At 35.8% G+C, this 22,782-nt stretch overlaps 1 protein-coding gene across 5 annotated transcripts in view; it reads left to right on the top strand.

Annotated features, from left to right (window-relative positions):
• Positions 1-22,782, top strand: part of NRXN1 (neurexin 1) — a 1,232,227-nt gene that overhangs the window by 551,569 nt on the left and 657,876 nt on the right. For all 5 annotated transcript variants that reach the window (XM_062209424.1, XM_062209423.1, XM_062209422.1 and 2 more), the window contains one exon: positions 3,443-3,646. In XM_062209424.1, the coding sequence (XP_062065408.1) occupies positions 3,443-3,646 (204 nt within the window). The remainder of the gene's footprint in view (positions 1-3,442; positions 3,647-22,782) is intronic.

The following is a 22,782-nucleotide window of genomic DNA, read 5'->3' as shown; positions in this document are numbered from 1 at the left end:
TTTCAAAGTAAGATTTATTAGATACTTAGTTCACATATATTACCAAAATTAGATTGTACTTATACTAGGCAGAATACATAATTTCTTCGGTGAGCATTTATGTCAGCTTGGTATACAAATAGAAATAAGCTCTTTTATATAACTTCATTATCAAATGAAATCATTAATCCAATAAATATTTATACAGCTTCAACTGTACATTGTTTACTGGGCACTCAATGTTGATAAATCAATGAACATGAGAGACTGGTCATTGACCTCAAGACACTTGTATTCTAAAGGCAAATACAGACAATACTATACAAACAAGTGAGAAATGCTAAATTTAAAAAAAAATGAACTGGTTAGTAAATACAGAATAACTAGAGGAGAGAGAAGACTATTTTTTGAGCTTTACTTATTTATCTGATAGGCAGAGTAATAGAAAGTTCTTCTATCCTATGTTTCACTCCCCAAATGGCTGCAATAGCCAGGGCTGGACCAGGCTGAAGTGAGGATCCAGGAACTTTATCCAGGTCTCCCACGTGGGTGGCAGAAACTCAAGTACTTGAGCCATCATGTGGCTCTTCCCAGACACACTACCAAGAAGCTGTATCAGAAGTGGAATGGCCAGGACTGGAACTAGCTCTCTTATATGGAATGAGGATGATGCAGGTGGCGACCCACCATGCCACAACATCCACCTGAGCAGGGCTGTCTGAAATATGAGCAGTGATCTGATGTGCAAGGAATTAGCCATTTAAAGATCTGGTGTGAAAACTTTTGAGACAGAGCAGAGTCCATAGGTGCAAACATTCTAAGGAGCTCATGACGGTTATGTGGCTGGGGCTTATTAAATGATGGGGGAGGGGATAAAGTTGATGCCAGTTGATGACTAGGACCAAGGTCACACTGAGCCTTACAGGTCAATGTGAAAGGAGTGCCAATTTTCTAATTGCATGAGCAAAATTATTGAGGAGGAGTGTTCTCTAAGCCTGACAATAACTGGATAAAATTTACTTTTGTAAAAGTTTGGCTTGGCTTTTTTGTGTAGGGAGAAAGAGTAGAAGTAATGATGCCACTGAGGTAGCTCTTATTATCTAGTGAGAGATGGGAGTAGAGTCTGAGTTCCTTTAGTGGTATAAGTGAGAAGCATTCATTTCAGGAAACAGTTTGGAATTAGAGCCTGTAAGACTTGCACACTTGCAAACAGATTGAACCTGACGGAGAGAGTAACAGAGAACTTAGAAAGGTCTGGATCCAAGCAGTGGGGCTGTATTATTTCTTGAGGTGGAGAGGAGTAGAGCAAGAAGCATGTTTTGAGTTTGTTCATTTTGGGGGAAAAAGAGTTAAGAATTTAATAGGGTTCTATTGTATTCCAATTAGACATTTCAAATAGGCAATAGATGCTAGCACTCAGGAGAGGTCAGACTATTGAAAAATATTCAGGGGAATGAGCCCATGAATTGACCTAGCTCCCTTAAGTGAAGGTGTGGATGGAGAAGAGAAGGAAGCCAAGGAGGGAGATCTGGAGGGTTTGATGCCTTAGAGGTTCTGGATGCACATTCAGTCTCATCAAACAACACGTGATGCTGGCAGTCTATGAGAAAGTCCTTGACTTTCCTGGCTTTCTGAACAATAAGCTTGCAAAACCAGAGCTCCATAATGTGGCCTTGGTAATGAGCACAGTTGTCTCAGTGAAATTAATTGCTGTGCCATGTAAATAGCCAAGATAATGAGAATTTTCTAGTTTATTTTATTTTCAGGTAGTTTTTCTTTTATTAAATGGCATTCTGAGGTACTGGAACCAATGAGAAAGCAAAATGACTCACACTTGTTTTGAAATGTTCCGCCACCATATGGTGTTTAACACTAAGGAATGCTGATTATTTCTTAGAACAGTTAGTTTGTCATCAACAGTTTTTGCTGATTACTTCTTTATGTGTTTAATACAGTATTCAGCAACTCCCCTACGAATGCAACCTACTTTATCTTTGTAATACGCTGCCGTGAAAGTTCCTCAGTGCCAACCCTATCCTTATTCAGTTTAATCAAGGTTATCTTGGGGTAGCTTTTTTGTTAATGATGCAAGAAAGAATTCAAGAACAAGACACAGGTAAAGGTAAGCAGAGAAAAAGGATTTAAGTGCATCAAAAGTCAAAGTGTATACAGAAGAGAGTGATGGCACACTCAAGAATGAGCTACATTCAAGGAGGTTCAGGCCCATTCCTTTAAATGATCTGGAAGCATAGGGGTGTATCTGGAGCAGGATTTAATTAATTATTCACAGGGGTTAAAGTTTGAGGTGGTGTTGAAGTGCTGCCCATTTTGTTGCCCTTATTAGAAAATCTGAGAAGTGTCATGGCATCAGATACATGATGGGAGTAGGAGTGTCTGCCATATTATAATGCCGTTATAATCAGCTAAGGGTCGTCAGAGGGACACAGTTGGCGACCATGTTGGTTGTTTTTGCCTGGCAGCAGTTCTGAGTGTTTTTCCCAGAAGCTGTGGTTTTCTGCTGCATGGAAAAGAGGTGGGGTTTGGGCAGTACAGGCAAGGCCACAGGGAGGGCCAGGCAAGGTCACCTCCTCCATGCAAGCTGCATCCTTAGCTACATCAAAGGCAGATAGCTACTGATTTTTTTTAGTTATACCTCAATATTTTTAGAACACCAAGGGTGTTCTTTCCAATAGTGTTTTAAGTTGCTCCTTACCTGTAAATGAACCTTAAACTGAAGTTCTAGTTTACACTTTATAAAAAAATTGTGTTACGTATACTGGCTTAAAAATACCATTTATTACTTGGCAATACACTGCATCATTTTTTATTTTCTTTTTATGATATCACTTTTGAGAAAACATTGGCTTAATTCCTGTATTTCAGACATACTTATTTTTTTAAAACCCACTTTGAGCAGAGATGATGCAAAAATGAGAACTTTTCTAAGCAGCATGGGTTTTGGGGGTAGGCCAAGTTCTTACAGATCTAGTTGCACCTTCCCATTTTGCAAATGAAGAATTTGGAGTGAAGGCAAGGTTGGCTAATTTCACAGCTAATCAGTGGCCTCTTGTACATAAACATTTATTAAGTGATTGTAGGTGTTTCCAGCCAGGCTCACAGTGTGGCTAATACAAAAGAACATGGTCTCTGCTGTTGAGAAGGAAGACACAGGTGTGCATACTTACATGCCAATGTGATGAATGCAATAAATATAAAGGACCATAGGAATAAAAATGAAAACGCTGCCATCTCCGTTTCTGAGCATTAGCAAATATGTCAGAGTTCTCTTTACTGTGACGTCTTTCTACCTGAAAGGAAAAAATAATTGCTCATTTCCGAAGAAGATGAGCTGATCTTGTAGTCTTGCGTTCTACTGAGAAGCCTTTCCTAGATCACTTGTATTTTCTTCAAAGTATAAATGCTGTAAGCTGATCAAGAACTGATCCTCATTTTCCATCTGCAGAGGCCACGGTCTTGAGCTATGATGGGAGTATGTTCATGAAAATCCAGCTCCCAGTGGTGATGCACACGGAGGCTGAGGATGTGTCCTTACGCTTCCGATCTCAGCGTGCCTACGGCATTCTGATGGCGACCACTTCAAGGGACTCGGCGGACACTCTTCGCCTGGAGCTAGATGCGGGCCGTGTGAAACTGACGGTCAATCTAGGTAACAACTGCCTTCCCCCACTGAACTAACACTTACCACTTCGTGTTCAGTTTTGCCTGCAAACATTTCTCAAGTAGCCTGTTTGCCATGGAAAGTTTAAACACTCAATGGTCTTACTTCCATCAAGTAAATTTCTTTAGTTTGTTTGGGACATCTTTTTATTGTTTTCATTCTGTTTAATGTAACTTACTGTTTTGTGATTCCTACCACTGAAGGGTCTTAAAAGGGAAGCCATATATATCAATGAGGCTAACTGAAAATATAAATTATTAAGCTCGGTGAGATCTAATTCCCAGCTGCTATATTGGCTAACACTTTGATTCGTCATGGATGATATATTTGCAGATAAATAAATATCTGTATACTTTCACTTAAATTATATATATACAAAATTATGCTTTGTTCTCTAGATCACCATTTCTTCTTTCTCTCTTCCATGGGCTTCTCCTTTGAACAGCCACCTTTGTGGTACCCCATCCTTTCTGTTTGAAGTGCTGTGTGGTGATATTTTGCTATCAAACAGCAATCACAACCCTTCAATGCCCAAAGTCTGCGGCCCTTCGCAAACAGCCATGCGAACACAAGAGACACAGACTCTTCTACAGAAAGATAATGCTTTCCTGCTTAACTGTAGCCATAGGATTACTACAGTAAAACCTCACCAACCCAGACGACTTAGGGGTTGAGGGAAGCTAGGTTGAATGAAGAAGAAGTCTGAACTGTAGATTTTATAACATTTAAACAGTTTTAAATGTTTTTAAGAACATACAAACTCACAAATTCATAGTTGAAAAAATTTTCTCAAGAAAGGGCTTATTAGTCTGATTTTAATAAATGGATAGGAATTGTCCATAATTATGAGTACATTGTTTCATGCAAATTGGGCCATCAACTTACAGTGAAGTTCCTGGAATCAATTTTCTTCCTGAGCTTGGCTTTTCAGAATCTTTTTTTAAAAATTTTTCTTGGTAGATATTTGCTCCTATTGATTCAAGAATGAATATTCTGCCCAAAATATTTGAATGTTCCCATTAACTCCAAATAAGAGGAGTAAAATTAAATGAGGTTTTACTGTATTTCTTTAGAGTATTAAATGCACATAGACATGTATTAAATAGAGGGAGGAGAATGAAAAGTGAAACTCCAGAGACTTAGAAAAACAGTAGTAAAATGTGCTTAGGTAAGGCATTTGTGGAAACCCTACCTATATTTTCAAATTGACCTGGGCAGAATGGTAGCTAATAAAATATAAAATTAATCCATTGGTAGCTATGGCATTTAATTATATTCAATTAACATTAGTGAAATTAAATTAAATGATAGTTTTTCCTTCCTATAATACCAATAGAATACACAGCACTCATTTACTGTTCTGTTAGAGTTCCCTCTAGTGACAACAATAGGTTACTACAATGGAATCAAAATAAATCACCTTATTGTAGCAAAGGGGCTGCTAGGGAAGGTGGAGATACTCTCAGGAATTTAACAGCAAAGCATTCTGTAGAAAGAGCTGTGTAGGTGCTGGTCCTTGGCTGTTTGCAACCACTTTTCTGATGCGGTTGACGACACATGACAAACTCAGCTATATGGAAACAGAATCTAGGTTTATATTTTTCATGTTCCCCAAAGGCATAAACTACTCAAACCAAAACCAACAAATACCTATCTAAATGTGAAATAAACACAAAACATCCCATGTAGTCTTTGAAAATAACTATTGTTACCACAGTCTGTCTTATCCCCACCAGACATTGTATTCTTTTAGCATCTGATGTCATATGAAGCAAGTATCAGAAAGGGAAAATCAATAGCATTGTTAATCATAACACTTATTCCATAGAGATAACATTGTTAGCTCCAAAGAGAGGCCTAGGCTTGAGTGCTTTGAGGAATGTCTACTTCTTAGCCACCAGAGTGTTTCTAAAGGAGACATCCAGTCATTTCTTTCCTCCTCCATTTAGTACAAGGTACCGAATCCAGCCATCATCTGGCTGTTTCCTTTTTGTGCCCAAGAAAATACAATTAAAAAGACAAAACAAACCAACCAAACAAGCAAAAAAAAAAAAAAAAAAACATTAGGATGAGATGAGAATAATTTTAACTTGCTCTCCACTCCACCACCATGATTCTGAAGGATTTGATTGGCCTTTGTGGGATATTAGATTTTGAAGGTCCAAGATGTCTGATCCTAGCTGAGCTTGCACTGTACCCCATTGTGACGGAGCACTTTTTAATTTTGCTGAAAACAATGACATGTTCTTTCACAGATGGGGAGAAAGTTGCACCCAGTCTAAGTCAAGCATCTTTGACAGTTAGCAACTCTTTATGTCACTTAGATTTGTCACCATGTAGCTTTGTTTGAATTGGCCATTTTCTTAAACCTTCTATTGTTGTTTCCAATGGTGAAGTTTTATGAAAATAAATCTGGGTTCTAGAAGTATGTCAAAAATAAGGATATGGAGTGGCCATCTTTGCATGTGTCTGTCCCCGGAAGGGTGGACTGTGATTTTATTGGATGTCTGCAGCTATTACTTTGAAGGATAAATTTTCATTTTTCATCTATTCTTCCCCATCTAGATTGTATCAGGATTAACTGTAATTCCAGTAAGTGCCTATTCAAAATTCTTAAAATGTTATTCCTCCATTATGATGCAAGCTAGTCGAGAGAGAGAGAGCAAGAGAAATGTGTTTATAAAATCATGACCTCACTTTTAAAGTATACCAGTCCATCATCTGGGTTGTAAAAATTCATTTTGAAATCTATAGAGCTGAAGAGTTTCCCACTGCAGTTCCTAAGTAAGAAAAGATGTGGCATTTGTAACGAAGGTGCAAACATCTCGATAGGCCTTCAGATATGGCAGGTGGCATTTGTGTTATGCCAGACCTTGAACTCCAGTATTTCTCTTCATAAACAAAAGTGAGAAAATAGTGTGAATCACACTTCCTTCCTTTTTTATTGCCTAATTCAAAAATATATGTGCTCAGATTTAATTTCTCTGAATTTCAGAATTACTATTAAATCTTTACAAACTCAGCCAAAGTGTTATATAGAAAAATGTGTTTTTTCAAGTTATGTATTCATAGAAAATCACGTGTTTAAACTATTTGATTATTAAGACCATTTATATGATGAATTTTTACATCCTAATTATATATCTGCAGAAAATATAACCAAAACCCTTCCAGTCTGTGATATGCATGCAAAATGAGGACTCAGAAAAGATGCATGGACTGAGTTTTGTTTGAATTTGAACTGGAGATTGGAAAGCAGATAAGGACTGTGATTTTATTTTGAGATGTAGCATTATGTGAAGAACATATTTATTTTATTTCTTTACCTCAATGTTTAGATTTTCTTTTCCAGGTTTTGCTGATCACATAAAGAAATCTCTAATGATCACAAGATCATTAGCTATTTAAGTTGAAATGCTCTAACAAACTTCTAATATGTCATTGTCATAGTCCATAAAAATTTTTCCTATACTCTTCAAAGAATGATGATTGTAAGTTGATAGAATCTGCCTTCCAAACCACTGGTTATATTTCCAAATGACTACAAGTCATCCTCTGAGGCACAAAGGAAATGATCTTAAACTTTCAAGAACAAGACAGCTTTATAATAAAATATATACTATTTTGAACACTGACTATACTTCTTAAAACTCACATTTGAATTAATGTATTTTAATTTTTAAGATTTATTTATTTATCTGAAAGGCAGAGTTAGAGAGGAAGAGGCAGAGGAGAGAGAGAAATTTTTATTTTAAAGTGGCATAAAAGTAAGTCTGTCTAATCATAGCAACAAAAAGGTAACTGAATCATGAGTACTAAAAATTTAATTAGTATACTATAACCAACATACAAAGCAGTAAAAAAAAAATCCTCTCAAAATAATTTCTTGAAAAGAATCTCTCAAAGGTCTTGTTAAAGAGGAATTTTTCAAGTATACACCCTCTCCTTGCCCAACTGTATTTCTTCTATATGTTCTGGAAAGGAGTACATATTCTGTAGATCTAATACCATGGTCATGCTGGCTTTTAGCTTGGGGACATGCAAGCAAGCACAGTGGCAGCTCACAGAATACTCTGCCAAAGCGGGATTTGTGCCTCAGTGCAACGACAGCGTTACTTGATCCTCTTGATTCTTGGAAAATCCATGTGGGAGAAAATATTCCTCTGTAGTCCCCTATTACATATTCTTCTGATTTTATTTATATTAAGCATGTGATGAAGTATGGATTTTTAAAATGTCAAAAATGTATCTATGTGAACTCAAACAATCTTTGGGATTTAACCAAATTGTAATTCTGTGTTTCCTTGCTGGGAGCAATGAATTTTTAAAAATACATGTTGATAGTATAATTACCCTTGTTAGATCTGTTTCTTCATTTGGCTTATATCATGGGATTCTGATATTAAGGATAGTCTTTTTTCCCCTCTGGATAGTGCATGCAAGGATACCTTGGAGGACAAAGGTTTTTCATGATTAGTGAAATGTTTCAGGAGCATTGTCATATTTAAATTACTTGAATTACATGAATAATCGTGAGCTTTCAGTGCACACCTTGGACAGGACTGCAAATGCCTTAACTGGACAGCAGTCCCTGGAAAGACCATGCCGTAACCAGGTAACGTTTGCATTTGCTTTTGCCTTTATTTTATTTGGGAAATAGTGAGCAGACTAGAAGTTTTATAAAAAAGAATCAAGTTTGAGAAGAGTGAGGAATTGCGTATCAAATAATGTAAACCTAACGCAGAGATTAAACTTGCAAAGATTTCCACCTGGAGAGCATTTTCTATGCAATGAAAAATAAATTAAGAATATCTGTATCTCAGTGTAACTTGTAGTTTAATGAAAGACTGATCTATTACATGAATCCTCTGAGAGCGATAGTTTTGTCAAAAAATGAGAAAATTAATACACATTTATTAAATCACAGCCATGTAATAGCACTCTTTTTAAAAAATGTGCCTTTCCTAAGATATCAGATGTATGTTAGATTAAGACCTCAATTGGTAAAAGAAAACTGTTGTAGGAAATAGTCAAGCTATAACATAAAAGACTACCTTGAAAACTAATATTCAGCAGTTATGAAATTTGAATAGCAACTTTCCTAGACAAATTTCTCCACGTTGACTTCAGATTACTCTACTATTTCCCATCGTCCACTGTTCCTTCTCCATGCTCCCGCTCACACACTTACAGCATCTGTATTGATTTGGATAAGAAAGCAGATTTAGTCTCTGCCTTTGATATTGAAGAGGGGTAGGAAGAGGAGAGAGTGATATTGAAGAGCAGGTAGTGAGGAGAGAGGGTCTGGATGCATGTTTTCTAACTTTCAGGACTGCAAGAGCTGGCAAATAGGTTTCTTTTTCAGCCACTCTGGTGTCAGTAGTTTAGATGCCAGGCTAGGGCAAGGCTCTTTGTTAAGACTGCTCTGAAAAAGAGCAGATTTGCATTCCAAGGATTGTCTCTGTCAGATTCCTGATTGCCACCATTTCCCCCCTGGAGGAAAAGCTGTCAAGACTCTTTAAATGAAAGAAGAGAAACTCTTTTCATTTAAAAATCAAAAGCTGATTTTCATTTGTGGATAGGATACTTTTTAAAAAGAGCTGTCTCAGAGAACAGCAGCCATGTCAGCGTCAAATGGATGTTTTGATCTTTCAGATACCAAACGGAATGTGTCTGCACACAATCCCAGACCGATCTCAAGTCACTGATGTGCATTTGCTTAAATCATTGCAAACGTGTTTGTAATCTGCAACTTGGAATTAGATTAAGGTCGGTTTTTGTAGATTTGTGGGCTGAAAGGTGAGCACAGCGACGCATTATCTAGGTCTCTCCACTCTCCTGTGTCTGGGCTGGGATTAATGGGGGAGTCAGAAGTCCTGGAACTACTCCATCTCCCCCGAAGTTGAGAAAGGCAGACTGTCATGATTCTACTAAAAGAAACACCATTTTTAAATGCAAATAATTTCTTGCTTGGTCAGCGAAGTATACTTTAATAAAGGTAGATTAATTAGCACATATAAAGTTACATTATTTTAACATAAACAGGATGAATTATTTGGAGTAGTGAAAGAAAAGCAAATTGTAGGCTATTTTTTTTAAATTATCAGAGAAAGTTTTACAAACACAGAATATTAATGAATTATTATCAAGAGAATTCAAGTCAGGCTGAACAAAGTGCTTTTGTGACTAACACATGAATTATTCGTATGAAAAGGTGAGTCTTTGACAGTCTCTGGTAGTAATTGACTTAATAAGTGTTCTGAAAATCATAAAGAATGCAAAAGGAATTTTCTATTCCTTGTGAAATTTTAGTAGGATATGTACAGGACCTTGGCCTTATTCTGTATTCTTTTTGTTTGTACTAGCACATAACTTACTAACTTGATTTCAGAGTTACCAAGACGATCTCATTTTCAAATTTGTTGCTCAGTGATTTCTAAATAGTATATTCGAAGTGTTTAGGCTGTGTGTTTCTCTGTAATTTTTAATGAAGATTTTTGTCTTGAGAATGGTTTATTATATGATTAAATAGTTCCAGTTTGTCTCTTTTTCTGTTCTAGTAGCCTTAAAATTGATCAGTGCTATAATTTTTGAAGGTTTAAATACATTAAAAATTTTAAATCTGTACTTGTTCCTATCAGCAATATTAGTATAAGTCCTAATGCTCATGTAAGTCATTGCTTAAATTATGTAATGGATGCAAGGAGGCCTTTGTATTTTTTTCTTTTTGTTAATGTTTTCTATTTTCATTTTTTTCCAAATCAATGGAATAATTACAGAATGATCCTCTTGCCCCCAGAAAGGCTTAGGAGCATTTCTGCATCCCTATGAAAATGGATTTTAGTAAGCTCATGGTCTCTGGGGCTTGTTTTGTTTGCATTATTTGGCTTTCTTTGTGCTTTATACATTTGTCACTTCTGTTAACCTGCTCATCTTTCTTTCCTACCAATGTTTACTCCCTCTACTTTCACCTTTCAAGTGTGGCTTTCCCTTGTTCCCTTTCCCCTGTTTCCTTTCAAGTATAAAGCCTTTCTGGGGTTAGAAAACATTTTGGTAGACAGACCTTGTAACTACTTTTGACTTTTCACAGAAAGTAGTTTACCTAAGATGGAGAGACAATTAAAGTTGTAGATGATGTTAACGTAGACAAAGTGTCAAGGTTGAATTTCTACTGGGTTTGCAGGCCAGTGTCCCAGCTCTTGGAAAGAAAGGGAATCTAAGAACAGGTACATAACCTCACTCTTGACTTGGATGTAAAGAAACACCCTGAGCAGTATGTTACTGGGAAACGTACTTTGATGGATGTCTGCGGTAGATAATAAGATCATAGTATTATCGTTTTATTACCAGAATGAAAAGATCAACTGGATATTAGTTACCACCAATTCTTTATGTAGATAAAAATGGAAAGCAATAAAAGAATGCAAAATGTCAAGCAGTGGCACTTAAGCCATGTTAGATTGCTTTCCTCAGGCTGCAGTTTGGCAAGCTCCTTGGAAAGATATGTGGAAATTTCTGGAGGCTGTCACTTGATACACAAAGCAAATGTTTAGTTTGGAGCAGCTTCTTGGTGCCTGAACAGCAGAGATGTAGAAAGGGAGTTTTGCACCTCTGTTCCCAAACAGCCGTCATCTGCTTTGTGAAGTTTTATCCATCATTATCTCTCCAGGACTGGTGCTGTCCACCTGTCTGAGATGGAAGCTGCTCGAGAAATACAAGAAGATGAAAAATAAATGCGGAAAACTTGTTTTATTTGCTCTTCTTGTTATTTAGCTGAAAGGTATACGAGGAAAAGAAAAAAAGAGCTTATAAGTTATGCTTTAGTAAATTACTGAAAGAAATGAATACAAAATATAGAGCGAGAACACAGACATCTGACAGAGAATGAATAGCTGAAACAGGAAAAGAGAATTTTCACATGACAATGAATCTTCAGAAAGACATCAAAATTGTAATAAAATGTAAGGGAAACCCATTTGAATTGCTCATATGTTTACATTTGTAAGAATTATAAAGAGTATTTTTGCATAGATGACCGCATAGGTAAGCTGATCAATAATTCTGTGATGTCTTCCAAGTAGACAACTTTGGTTTATTTTAATCTATTCGTTTCTCACCTGCTAATATAAATGCTGCTGTGTTCTAAAACAGTATCCTTTTGTGCATGATAATACTTCATCTAAAAATCAATCTGTTACAAAATTATTCACTAAAGCATTTCCATTTTGCTACTGCAAAAGGCTATTTTTTATTATTAAAGATTTATTTTATTTATTTGAAAGGCAAAGTTAGAGAGAGAGGTAGAGACAGAGAGAAGGAGGTCTTCCATCTGCTGGTTCACTCCCCAAATGGCAGCAACGACTGAGGCTGGGCCAAGCTGAAGCCAGGAGTCCGTAGCTTCTTCCAGGACTCCATGTGGGTGCAGGGGCCCAATCACTCGGGCCATCCTCTATTACTTTCCCAGGAACATTAGCAGGGAGCTGGATCAGAAGTGGAGCAGCCAGGACTCGAACTGGCACCCATATGGGATGCTGGCACTTCAGGCCAGGGCTTTAACCCACTGCTCTACAGCACTGGCCCCAAAGGCTGTTCTTGAAGTAATGCAAAATTTGAGATTAGTGTTGACTAAATTCATCAAATTCTCTTTGATTGTTGAGTGTGCGGTTGTAACACTGCTCTTGTCAGAAATTGTGAGAAAAACCCAGAAAGTTTCAGAGGAAACATTCTGGACTTGACATTCTTTTATTGGTTTCTGTGAAAAGAAAGTTTCCTTTGTGCAACCAAATGTCACCAAATGTAAAAGACCATAGCATGCTAGTCAGATGGTTTTATTTGTTGTGTTGTTAGATCTGGTTTCAAACATCCACCATTTCCTTCATTGATTTGAGTTTCTTCTTTCCTTTTTTTCTTTTTTCAGTCCTTCTCTCTCTTTCTCTTTCTCTCTCTCCTTCTCCTCCTCCATCTTTCTCTCCTCTCTCACCCTCCCCTCTCCCCTTCTCTTTCCACTTCTTCATCTTCCTCTCCTTCCCCTCCCTCCATCCCCTCAGGAGATGGCATTTCAATATATTAGCTTTGATCCAGAAAATCAAGAGTAATAATCTAAATTAGACATTTCTTGTCATTAATAATTTTGATTTTTAAAATTTAGCCTATCTCAGTGTAGGATATGGCACTTTGAGTAGCTTTAAAGAAAACAATTTTTTTCTATATTTGGGGTGCTTCTTCATTTTACTTTTGTTCCCATAATTATTCAAGTCCATAAAGAATTAATTCTTACAGGAATATAAAAAATTAACGAGAAGGCAGGCATTTGGGTACAGGAGTTTAGCTGCCAGCTGGGACACCTATATCCAAAATCAGAGTACCAATTTGAGTCTCTGCTCTGCTTCAGATACAACTTCCTGATCATGTACAACTGGGGAGGCAGCAGGTAATGGCTCAAGTCACTGTGTCCCTGCCACCCATCTGGGAAACCCATATGGAGATCCTAGATCCTGAGGTTGACCTGGCTCAACACTGACTGTTGTGGGCATTTAGGGAGTGAACCAACAGACAGAAGAAAACTCTCCCTCTTTCTCTCTGTGACTCTCTTCTTTCAAATAAAAATAAGTAAAACCTTTTTTTTAGAGAAAAGACAGCAAGGATGTGAGAATGTATTCAGGTAACCTCTAATCTCTAGGACATCATTAATGTTCAGCCATGATTTGAAGTACCATGTCACTAGCACAGACAAGTAAAGATTAGAAGATGTTCTATAACTTTAATATTCCTAATTTTACTCAAAAGACAGAAGCTGTTAATAGTTTATACCTTAAGGATTGCTTACCTGTCAAAGAATATGAAAACAAATATCATGACCATGCATTTCAATTCCTCATGTAATTAAATACAAAGTATGAATCTACCTACTGAGGTAGATGCATAATTTAAAAGGTGGAAGTTTGTCTATTACCCACAGGTAAGACATAGTAAATAAAAGCTTTCCAGTTTGACTTACATTAATAGGAGCACATATAATGTTAATTAAGACACAGTGTTTTAAGATGCAGAACCTGAACATTTTTGAAGATCTTAAAGAATTTTGATTAATGATTTTGAAATGTTTTTGTCCCTCAAAAACAAAGATTTTGTTATTTGATCTCTTATTTTCCCATTATTTGGGATTGGAAATGCTTTCTGAGAATGGGGCTTGTCTATATACAGAGTTTTACATAATTCTTTTCTTTAAAAAAAAAAAAAAAACTATTGAAAGACAGAGATGGAGTTTCCATCAAGTGATTCACTCCCCTAAATGCTTGCAGTGGCTGGCGCTGGGCTAGACTGAAGCCTGGAGTCAGGAATTCAGTCTGGAACTCCTGCATAAGTGGTAGGAACCCCACTGCTTGAGCCTCTCAGGGTTTGCATTAGCAGGAAGCAGCAGTCAGGAGCTGGCACAGGGTATGGAACCTGAGTGCTTGAGAGTGGGACCAGGTGAGTGTCCTAAGTACCAGATGGGTCAGAATTACTAAATACCTAATGATAGTTTGCATAATTCTCAAATACTGATTGATTTTTGTGGGATTTGAACCCAATTGTGAAAAACAGTTTGGAAAATTCACAGCAAAAATTTCAGAAAAAAAGATTAAGGTTCATATCTTATGAGTTAATTTTCATAAATATTAAAATCCAATTTACTACAACAAATTAATTCAATTTTCACCAAGTCAGAAGTCATGCATAGTCAAAAAACTTTTACACTGAATTATGTACACAAAGAGGGATTTGTTAAGCCAATTGGTAACTTACTGAATAATAAAAAAGTATCTCTAATCCATTCAAGAGAATATAATTTGAGTGTTTTATGAGAACATATTTAGCATTGCTAGTAATTCTTATCTAGTCACCAAAAATAGTTCTTGAGGGCTAATTCATACTGTTTTTCTGGGTTAGTAAAATTCTTTCAAAATCTAAGAAATAGATATTCAGATTACTTTAATTAAGGCCAATTAATTAGCCTTAAAAATGCTTATTATAAGGACACACTAAGAAATAACACAGATATGGAGTAATTTCAATCATAATACAGTCTTGAGGGGATCAGATTGGGATTCAAAAACTGGAAGGTTGGCGGCACATAATGCGGCTCTGATGACCAGGGAACCTTCCTATGTCTTTTTCTGTCACCCAAGTCCCCCTTCACAATGTTTTATCATGATGGTAACCTACATATATTCTGTATTTACTTTGTACCTCTACTGCCTCTTTCCTGTCTACTGACTTAATTCTGTCCAGTTCTAGCTTCTGCTTTTCCATGTCTTCTGCTTACTAATGATTTCTTCTTCCTGTGGTTTCTCTTCACTGCCTTTCCTGTGCATGTCCTTGGTCATTTCTGTTGTACTTTCATCAACTTTAAAAATGTGATGTACTTAAACTCTCTTGGAAAGAGAATCTGGTTGATTGATTTCTTATCCTTGCCCTATTGGGCAGGACTTGTAAATATTTCCTAAGTTATTCACCAGAGTTTGGCTTTGGTGGCAAGTGTTCACCATTGAACCCATCAGCTGTGTTCACTGTTGATCCAATCAGTTTTCTGCAGAGAAAGGGATTGTAGGAGCAGTGGATCTTCTATACAAGCATCTTTTTCTCTAACCTCTCTGACTAAAAATGTTTTCACTTTAACTATGAAATTTCCACAAGAATTGCAATATCTCAGACATTTAACTAGCTAAGACTTTTTAAATCAGAGAGCAAAATGCATGGAACTATCAAAGATTGATGGAGACTGAAATGTTCATTGTGCTCAGAGCCCTTTCCATTTTTTTACTTGTTACCAATAAGAGTAAGAGCATGATGGATAAGGAATGCATTGTGAAAGTTGCTTCTTCAAAAGTGAATTGCTACAAGCATTTAAATTGCTATTATGTTATTCTACTGAATATTAGCTTGTTCTTTGAATGCATCATTCACACAATTGTGAGAATTCTTGTGAGACAAATGTGAGACCCTCCCATCACGTGTCCCAGATTGGCCTAAATACAGATTTGAAATATTTTATGCATTGTACTACTAAAACATATAAATTTAAAAGTAGTTGCATGGTTCTACAGATAATTATCATAGTTTAAATTGCTTTGGAAGTGTACAATTTAAGGTCAAAGTTAACAATATCCCTTTTAAATTTTGCATATAAAAATATTGATAATTAGTGAAATCCACTCATACAATTTTCATAAAATTCAACCAACTTTGAAATCAGAAAATTTCCAGTGGAAGTAAACCTGTACTTCCACAGAATTTGAAGAATTCTGAATTGTTTTACATTTCAGTGACTACAAAAGGAGTCATTAGTGAATGACTACAAAAGGAGTCATTAGTTAATGACTCCAAATATTATGAAACTAGCATAATGTAATGAGTGTCATAATCATAAATTGCTGTCATAGGTTTTTGATGAATTATAAAATGTTTCAATAACACTAAATGTATAAGTAATTATTTGATGTACAATGCAGATATGATCATCTAATAGTTTTTAAATAGGCAGAACAACAGAATTACACCAGTTTAATTGTGACATGCTACTGAATGTGTAAGACATTCAACAATATTTTCTTCTTAAAAAATATAGGGCCTTGATACAGATGTTTTTGTCTCATGTTCTTTATTTACCTTTAGCAGCATATTGTAAACATTATGTAACATTCAGTATTTCCAAAATCTAATCCAGTGCTTATCTCAAATTTTATGCCCAAGTGAAATAAAGCAATTCTGGCTCACTGAGCCAGTTTAAGTAAGAGATAATAGTTAGGAAAGATATATGTACAAAGCAAAATCTATCACAATTTATCAGTGATTCCAGTCTTTTCAAATGAAAACTGATTGGAAGCAGCTGTGAGGTATATCTTAAGAAATGAATGATATTGCAATAATCATAATAATCATATAAGTTACTGTCATTGTAAATAAATGCAAGTCTAAAATTATCAATGAAGGACAGGCACAGAGACATAACTCATTACTTGATTTTTCAGCTCCAAGGAATGTCCATATTCTGTCTCCTCAGATAAAACAAATCAATGTTGCGTAAGGCTTAATTGTTAGTTAATATTCTTTGTAATAGCTGGGCAACCACTTATTTTAGAACTCTGTCTGGAAACTCAGATGAGCTTTTCATTTTTGGAGAATTTAATCCAAAATAACTTCAAATAAAGAAGTTTCATTTTTCCAGTTACTCATATGTGGTCAGAAGAATCAATACTCCAGTTAATAAGTTAGCCAAATAAATAAGCAACAAATGTAAAAAAGTTATCACAATTGCAATAGTAAAATCTTAATGAAGTCTTTACTAAATAATTATATCATTGCTTTGAAAATATTTCCTGTCATCATTCTAACTTTCATATGATGGATGAATGCACTGTTATGTACTTTTTTTCATAGACTTCATTTGGGAAATTGTGGAGGAAATAAACAAAAAAGATCAAAACAAGTAAGATGCTGTGGTTCGGTTTTACAGACAAGAAGTTCCTTGTCACAGTCCTTTGGATGTGTTTTCTATAGGAAAACAGTTCTATTTACAATAAATACTGAGAAATAGGTTCTTAAGCATTATAATAACTTCCCAGTGAAAAGAAAGGGGGAATTAAAACTTAACAAAGATAGAAAATTAGATTGTGTTTTTCTAATCTGCTTCTCTATTTTGGAAAAGTTTGTATTAGAATACTCCCACAATATGGAGGGTGAATTAGATTTTGTGAATTCAGCCTTGCACTTACTGATAGGCAACCTATATGAATGAGATAAGGAAATTAAAAGCACAAGGTAAACCATTGTTCTCAAATTATACAAAAATGTACATCCCTTTGACCTTCTCATGAAAGAAAATTCTATAACTATTGTAATAGTGTGTTTAGACAGGAAATGGTACATTTAATTATATGATTTTTACATTTGTGGCTATAATCTATGGCTTTGTTTTTTAAATGTCAATTTAAATATTTGTACATATCCATATGATTAGTATTTAGGTATTGCATAAAACACAAATAAGTAATAATATAAATCTTTTCCTACTCCAACAACACTGAATATATTTTCAGATTATAATACCTATTTAAAGCACATTAAGTCTTTAGTACTTAATTTTATACTTGCAAGCTATCCTATTATGTGATAAGCATTTCTTGGAAAGATGGTCTTTTATCCTTAAAATAAAATCACAGTCTAAATTTTAACTTTTATTGTACTGGGTTTATTTTATTATGGTTCTTTCCTAAATTTACCAGTTGAGCTAGATTAGTTTTCAAGATAGCTATTTTAAAATGTTCTTTGAGCAGTTTATTTATTTAATATGTGTTCATTTTTCCTGTGTTGTAAATATAATTATATTCTTGAGGTAAATTATCTTTCTTAAAATGTTTGTTTTCACATTGAAAAATATTTACATCAGAGATACTTATCCTGGTCTGTCATAAATGGGTACAATCAATGTCAAAGCACTAGAGGCTGAGGTTCTTACTGGATGATTTAAAACTTATTTATTTGCCCAAAGCTATGATGTTTAGCCAGAAATGGAACGGCATTGAGGCTTCTATAAATAGTGAAATTCATATTATGGGTAACAGAATAAGCTTAGGATGATTTAGGAAAATGGCAGCAGAATTCCTGGATGGAGTTCCCAGTAGCTCTCCCATGTCAGTGTCTTGCAGACTACTTCCAGAGTTACTTATATTTCAATGCCCATTAATCCTTGAGTCTCTCCAGTTCCCAGGCCAAATATTTGTTCACCTGAAAGTTACTGACTGCTGTTTTGCTCTCCTAAGCTACACTAAGTTCGTTTTCAAGGGAATCAAAAAAAGTCATCCAAAATAGTTAATTACACAGTTAAGTGAGTTACTCAAGTTCTTCTACTGCAGGTTTTACCAGATTCCATGGTTCTAAATCTTAAAACAAGGGGATAAAGGTGTGTATTTATTGACAGTTCTTAGTGAACATAGTTTTTTTTTGGGGGGGGGGGCAGGCAGAGTGGATAGTGAGAGAGAGAGACAGAGAGAAAGGTCTTCCTTTTTGCCGTTGGTTCACCCTCCAATGGCCGCTGCAGCTGGCGCATCGTGCTGATCCGAAGCCAGGAGCCAGGTGCTTCTCCTGGTCTCCCATGCGGGTGCAGGGCCCAAGGACTTGGGCCATCCTCCACTGCACTCCCGGGCCATAGCAGAGAGCTGGCCTGGAAGAGGGGCAACCGGGATAGAATCCGGTGCCCCAACCGGGACTAGAACCTGGTGTGCCGGCTCCGCAAGGCGGAGGATTAGCCTATTGAGCCACGGCGCCGGCAGTGAATATAGACCTTAAAATGCACTGAAACTATTTTTCATTACCTCCTTGCCTTAATTTAATATCAAGAGATAGTTCATCTACCATGAAAAAACTCTCAAAACAAACAAAAAATAAATAAATAAACTCATTCAACAAATACTTATAGTTCAAGGCACTGAGCTATAGGATATAGGATTTTTTTCCGAGAATTTAATCCCATTGAAGAGAATAATAATGATGATAACATAATACTGCTAATAGCTATCATTACTGTAATTGAGAGCTTACCATATGCCAAATGTTATAGTAAGTGATTAAAATGAATTAAGTCCACTTATACTGTGAAATATTTTTGTGATTAAAATGAATTAAGTCCACTTATACTGTGAAATATTTTTGTTATTGGCTTTCTTTAGAGATGATAATGCTGACTGAGGCACAGAGAATCTAAATAGCTTGGTCAAGGTCACACAGTTTCTTGTGATGATAAGATGAAAACTCAGACTGTAACTTCAGACACATGCACCTGGTGGAGTTGTATGCGTTTTAGAAAGTTAAAAAAAAAGGATTTCAATAGGAATCCAGCCAAAACAAATACAGTGTAATGAGTCAACATGTGACTATTATACTTCTCCAGTGGATTTTTAAAAATTTGTGAAATGCCTTTCTCCTGTTGTTAGTGTTCAGTTTCAAAAAGCATTTACAGACTTAACATCTGACTTTATATTATTTGTTCAAGATCGTTTTTTGATTGGGAGGGTTATTGTTAACATTTTTAATCTAAAGGAATGGGCCTGTCCTTAGACCTCTGTAAATATCCCTGCTTGCAAAGAAAAGGCAACTAGCTCTTTATAGAGACATTCTGAGTAGTTTTCAAGGATATGTCCTTGGCTAACTTGGGGAGAGCTTGTGGAGGAATAGAAAAGGAGATGAGGGAGGAGTTACATGTTTCAGCAGGTAGTTCAGCTTCCCTGCTCCTAGGGCGATTGGTCTGTCACCAAGCCCAGTTCGTGACTGGCACCAGGCCTAGCCAGCAAGACATACCCGAGACAGCATCTCTGATACCCCTGAGGCCATGTCACTAAGTGAAAGACAGTTTGGAGAAGGTGACTCAGCTGTGCCTGTGACATGAATAAATGAAGGGTTCTCTTTCCTCCATATGCATTCCTGATTATAGAGTTTACTTAAAGGAAACTCCAAAAGTATATAAACAAAAATTTGTACTTCTAGTCAGAGTTGGCTTTGACATCATGTATCTCGTACAATCACCCAGGCCCTGTGCTCTGGTGACATCACCTTGAGATTCTTAATTTTGAATAAGGATCCCATGTTTTTATTTTGCACTGAGCCTGCAAATTATGCAGACTGCCATACGCCCAGTAAAATTCAGCCAATGAAGAATCTGGAAGTGCCATTTCCATTCCAATTGTAAATTATAATTCCATTTTCTTGCTGATTCATGTGAGAAATAAAAGATTTAAGTCCCAGACCAATATTTAGAAATTGAGAAAAATAAAAGGGAAACATTAAGCGAGGAGTTACTATCCTTTATTCTTTTTTAAGCAGAGGTCAGACTATTTTAAAGTAATTACTTTAAAACCAAAAACTAATGGCAAAGTCAAATAGTAGGCTAAGGGTGTTATAATTGCAACCTGAGAAAAACATCATCTTGTTATTTATGGAGAGGAAGTGTTGCTGCCAGGATGACTCAGGCATCAAGCTGTGGCGGCTCTGGCTTCGATTCCCAGGGCTTTTCTACCTTCTCATCATTGTCACAATGACAAGGCTTGTTTCCAGCTTCCCACAGGGTCCTGCCTCCCATCAGTGGCTGCTGTCTTCCAAGACAACTGCCACTTATTAGTACATGGTACACACACACATGTGCACATCCAGCTTTTAGATGAAACCTTCTAAATTAACTGTTCAGAAAAGTAATCTAATGCACCCTAGATTTTAGAGTGGAAGGACTTTGCAATTATTCATGTCTTTTAAAGCCTTTTAAAATGGCTTTTCTTGCTTTTGTTTTACTGATTGAGAAAACTAAGACCAAAGCTGTGAATGTTAGATTAATAGCATATTTAAGGTTATGCTAGAGTTAATGCAACATTGAATCTAAAACTTAGACTTCCTGACTCAAATCCCTGAGCATTTTTATACTCTTATTTCTTTAATGCTTAATATCAAAGTTTCTTGGAAAGATTTTAATTTGTATCTTACAGGAACCTGAAAACTAGAGCCTCCAAACTATCCACCGGTTTTAATAAATACATTTTATTGAAACATAGCCATATCCATTTGTTTACATGTGTTTTATGGCTGTTTTCACATTATAATAGCACAGTGGAGTCATTGCAATGATGGCCTGCATAGTTGAATATATTTACTATCTAGACCTTTATGAAATAAAGTGTTTTGACCCCTGATTTATTAGAATAAGTTTCTTCATACTCTCAGTTGGCCATTTTCAATGCTGACATCAGTCTTTGACACAAAACAATTTTAATTAAATTAATATATGCATGCTATCTAACAGAATGAATAAGAGTAGTTAAGTAGAATAAACAACAGACAGAATATGGACCTTTCTGTTTTAAAAATTTATAATTCTAGGATGCTATAGGACTATAACTTCTCTAATTCAACAATTAGACTCTATGGGCAATTGAATGGCCTAAAGTGTTGAATAGTAATGTAAAAAAAGTATACATGTAAGTCAATGCTATGCTTTTTTTTTTTTTATAGCAAAACTACAGGAACTTAAGGATCCAGTTTCACACAGATTCTGACCTTTGGCCATTATAGCTGAGCTGACAAACAATTTGTTATTAATAAATTAGAGATAGTAGATGAATTATTTCTGCTAAGCAAATTATATGGATTTCTACCTGCCTATCATATATGGCATTCATTAGCCAGTGATTTTGCAGAAACACCCATCAAAATCCTGAGGCTCAATAAATTGTTTAATTGAGCAAGAAGGTTAACTACTGAAATAACAAGATAGAGTTATAAATGGCCAATCACTTGCCATGTGTCATTTAAGAGACAGGGTAACTGATATAGTCCATTTCCGTAGTCAGCATCTTTAGAATATGCCACTAGAGGGAGATAGCTACCTCAGGGGTATGCCATGAGTGTCAGATTTGTGTTAAGTGTTTTAAAAATCCAAATATAACTGGCATGGGTTTGAGTTTCTGTCTGGTCAGATACATTCTCATTTCCAGAGGCAGTTGTGAGTTTCATTCCCTAGGTGTCTTCGCATCATATTATAGTTTCTGTAGCTTTGTCTTATTCTTTCCTAGTACTCTTTACTGATATGTCCTGCTTTCACAAACAAGTCTAAGTAGTTCACAGGACAATTTTATGCCAACATTCTACCCGAAAGGATCACAAATTACTATCATAAGCATTTTGTTTAACCTCAACAAGACTAACTAGGCCTTTGTTAACCAGTGGCAGATTCATTTACAAGTATACTGTAAATTTTTTTCATATTTATAGTGAATCTTTCAGTAACCAAGTAACCATAGGGAAACACTGTGAAATCTCAAGTTAAGGTGAAAACTGTTCCAGAAAATTTGACCTTGGGTAGCTTATTTTCAAAAGATTATACTATGCAGTAGTCTTGTTCAAATAAAAATGGTCTATATATTTTCAGTATACATTTTTATAGATACTATATGCTCTCTTTTTTTTTTAGTTTTGTAGTATTTTATTATCAATAACAAACAGCTGCTTTTAATTTGTCTGTCCTGCAGCTGTTAAAGGGTGGGTAGGAGGATACCCGTAACCCTAACAAGGAAAACTCAAATTAAGCCTTTATGTACAAGCAA

Source organism: Lepus europaeus, chromosome 13, assembly GCF_033115175.1.
Source record: "Lepus europaeus isolate LE1 chromosome 13, mLepTim1.pri, whole genome shotgun sequence".
NCBI classification, from domain to species: domain Eukaryota; kingdom Metazoa; phylum Chordata; class Mammalia; order Lagomorpha; family Leporidae; genus Lepus; species Lepus europaeus.
The sequence above is the reverse complement of the archived record's forward strand: the minus strand, read 5'-3'. Positions and strand labels throughout refer to the sequence as shown.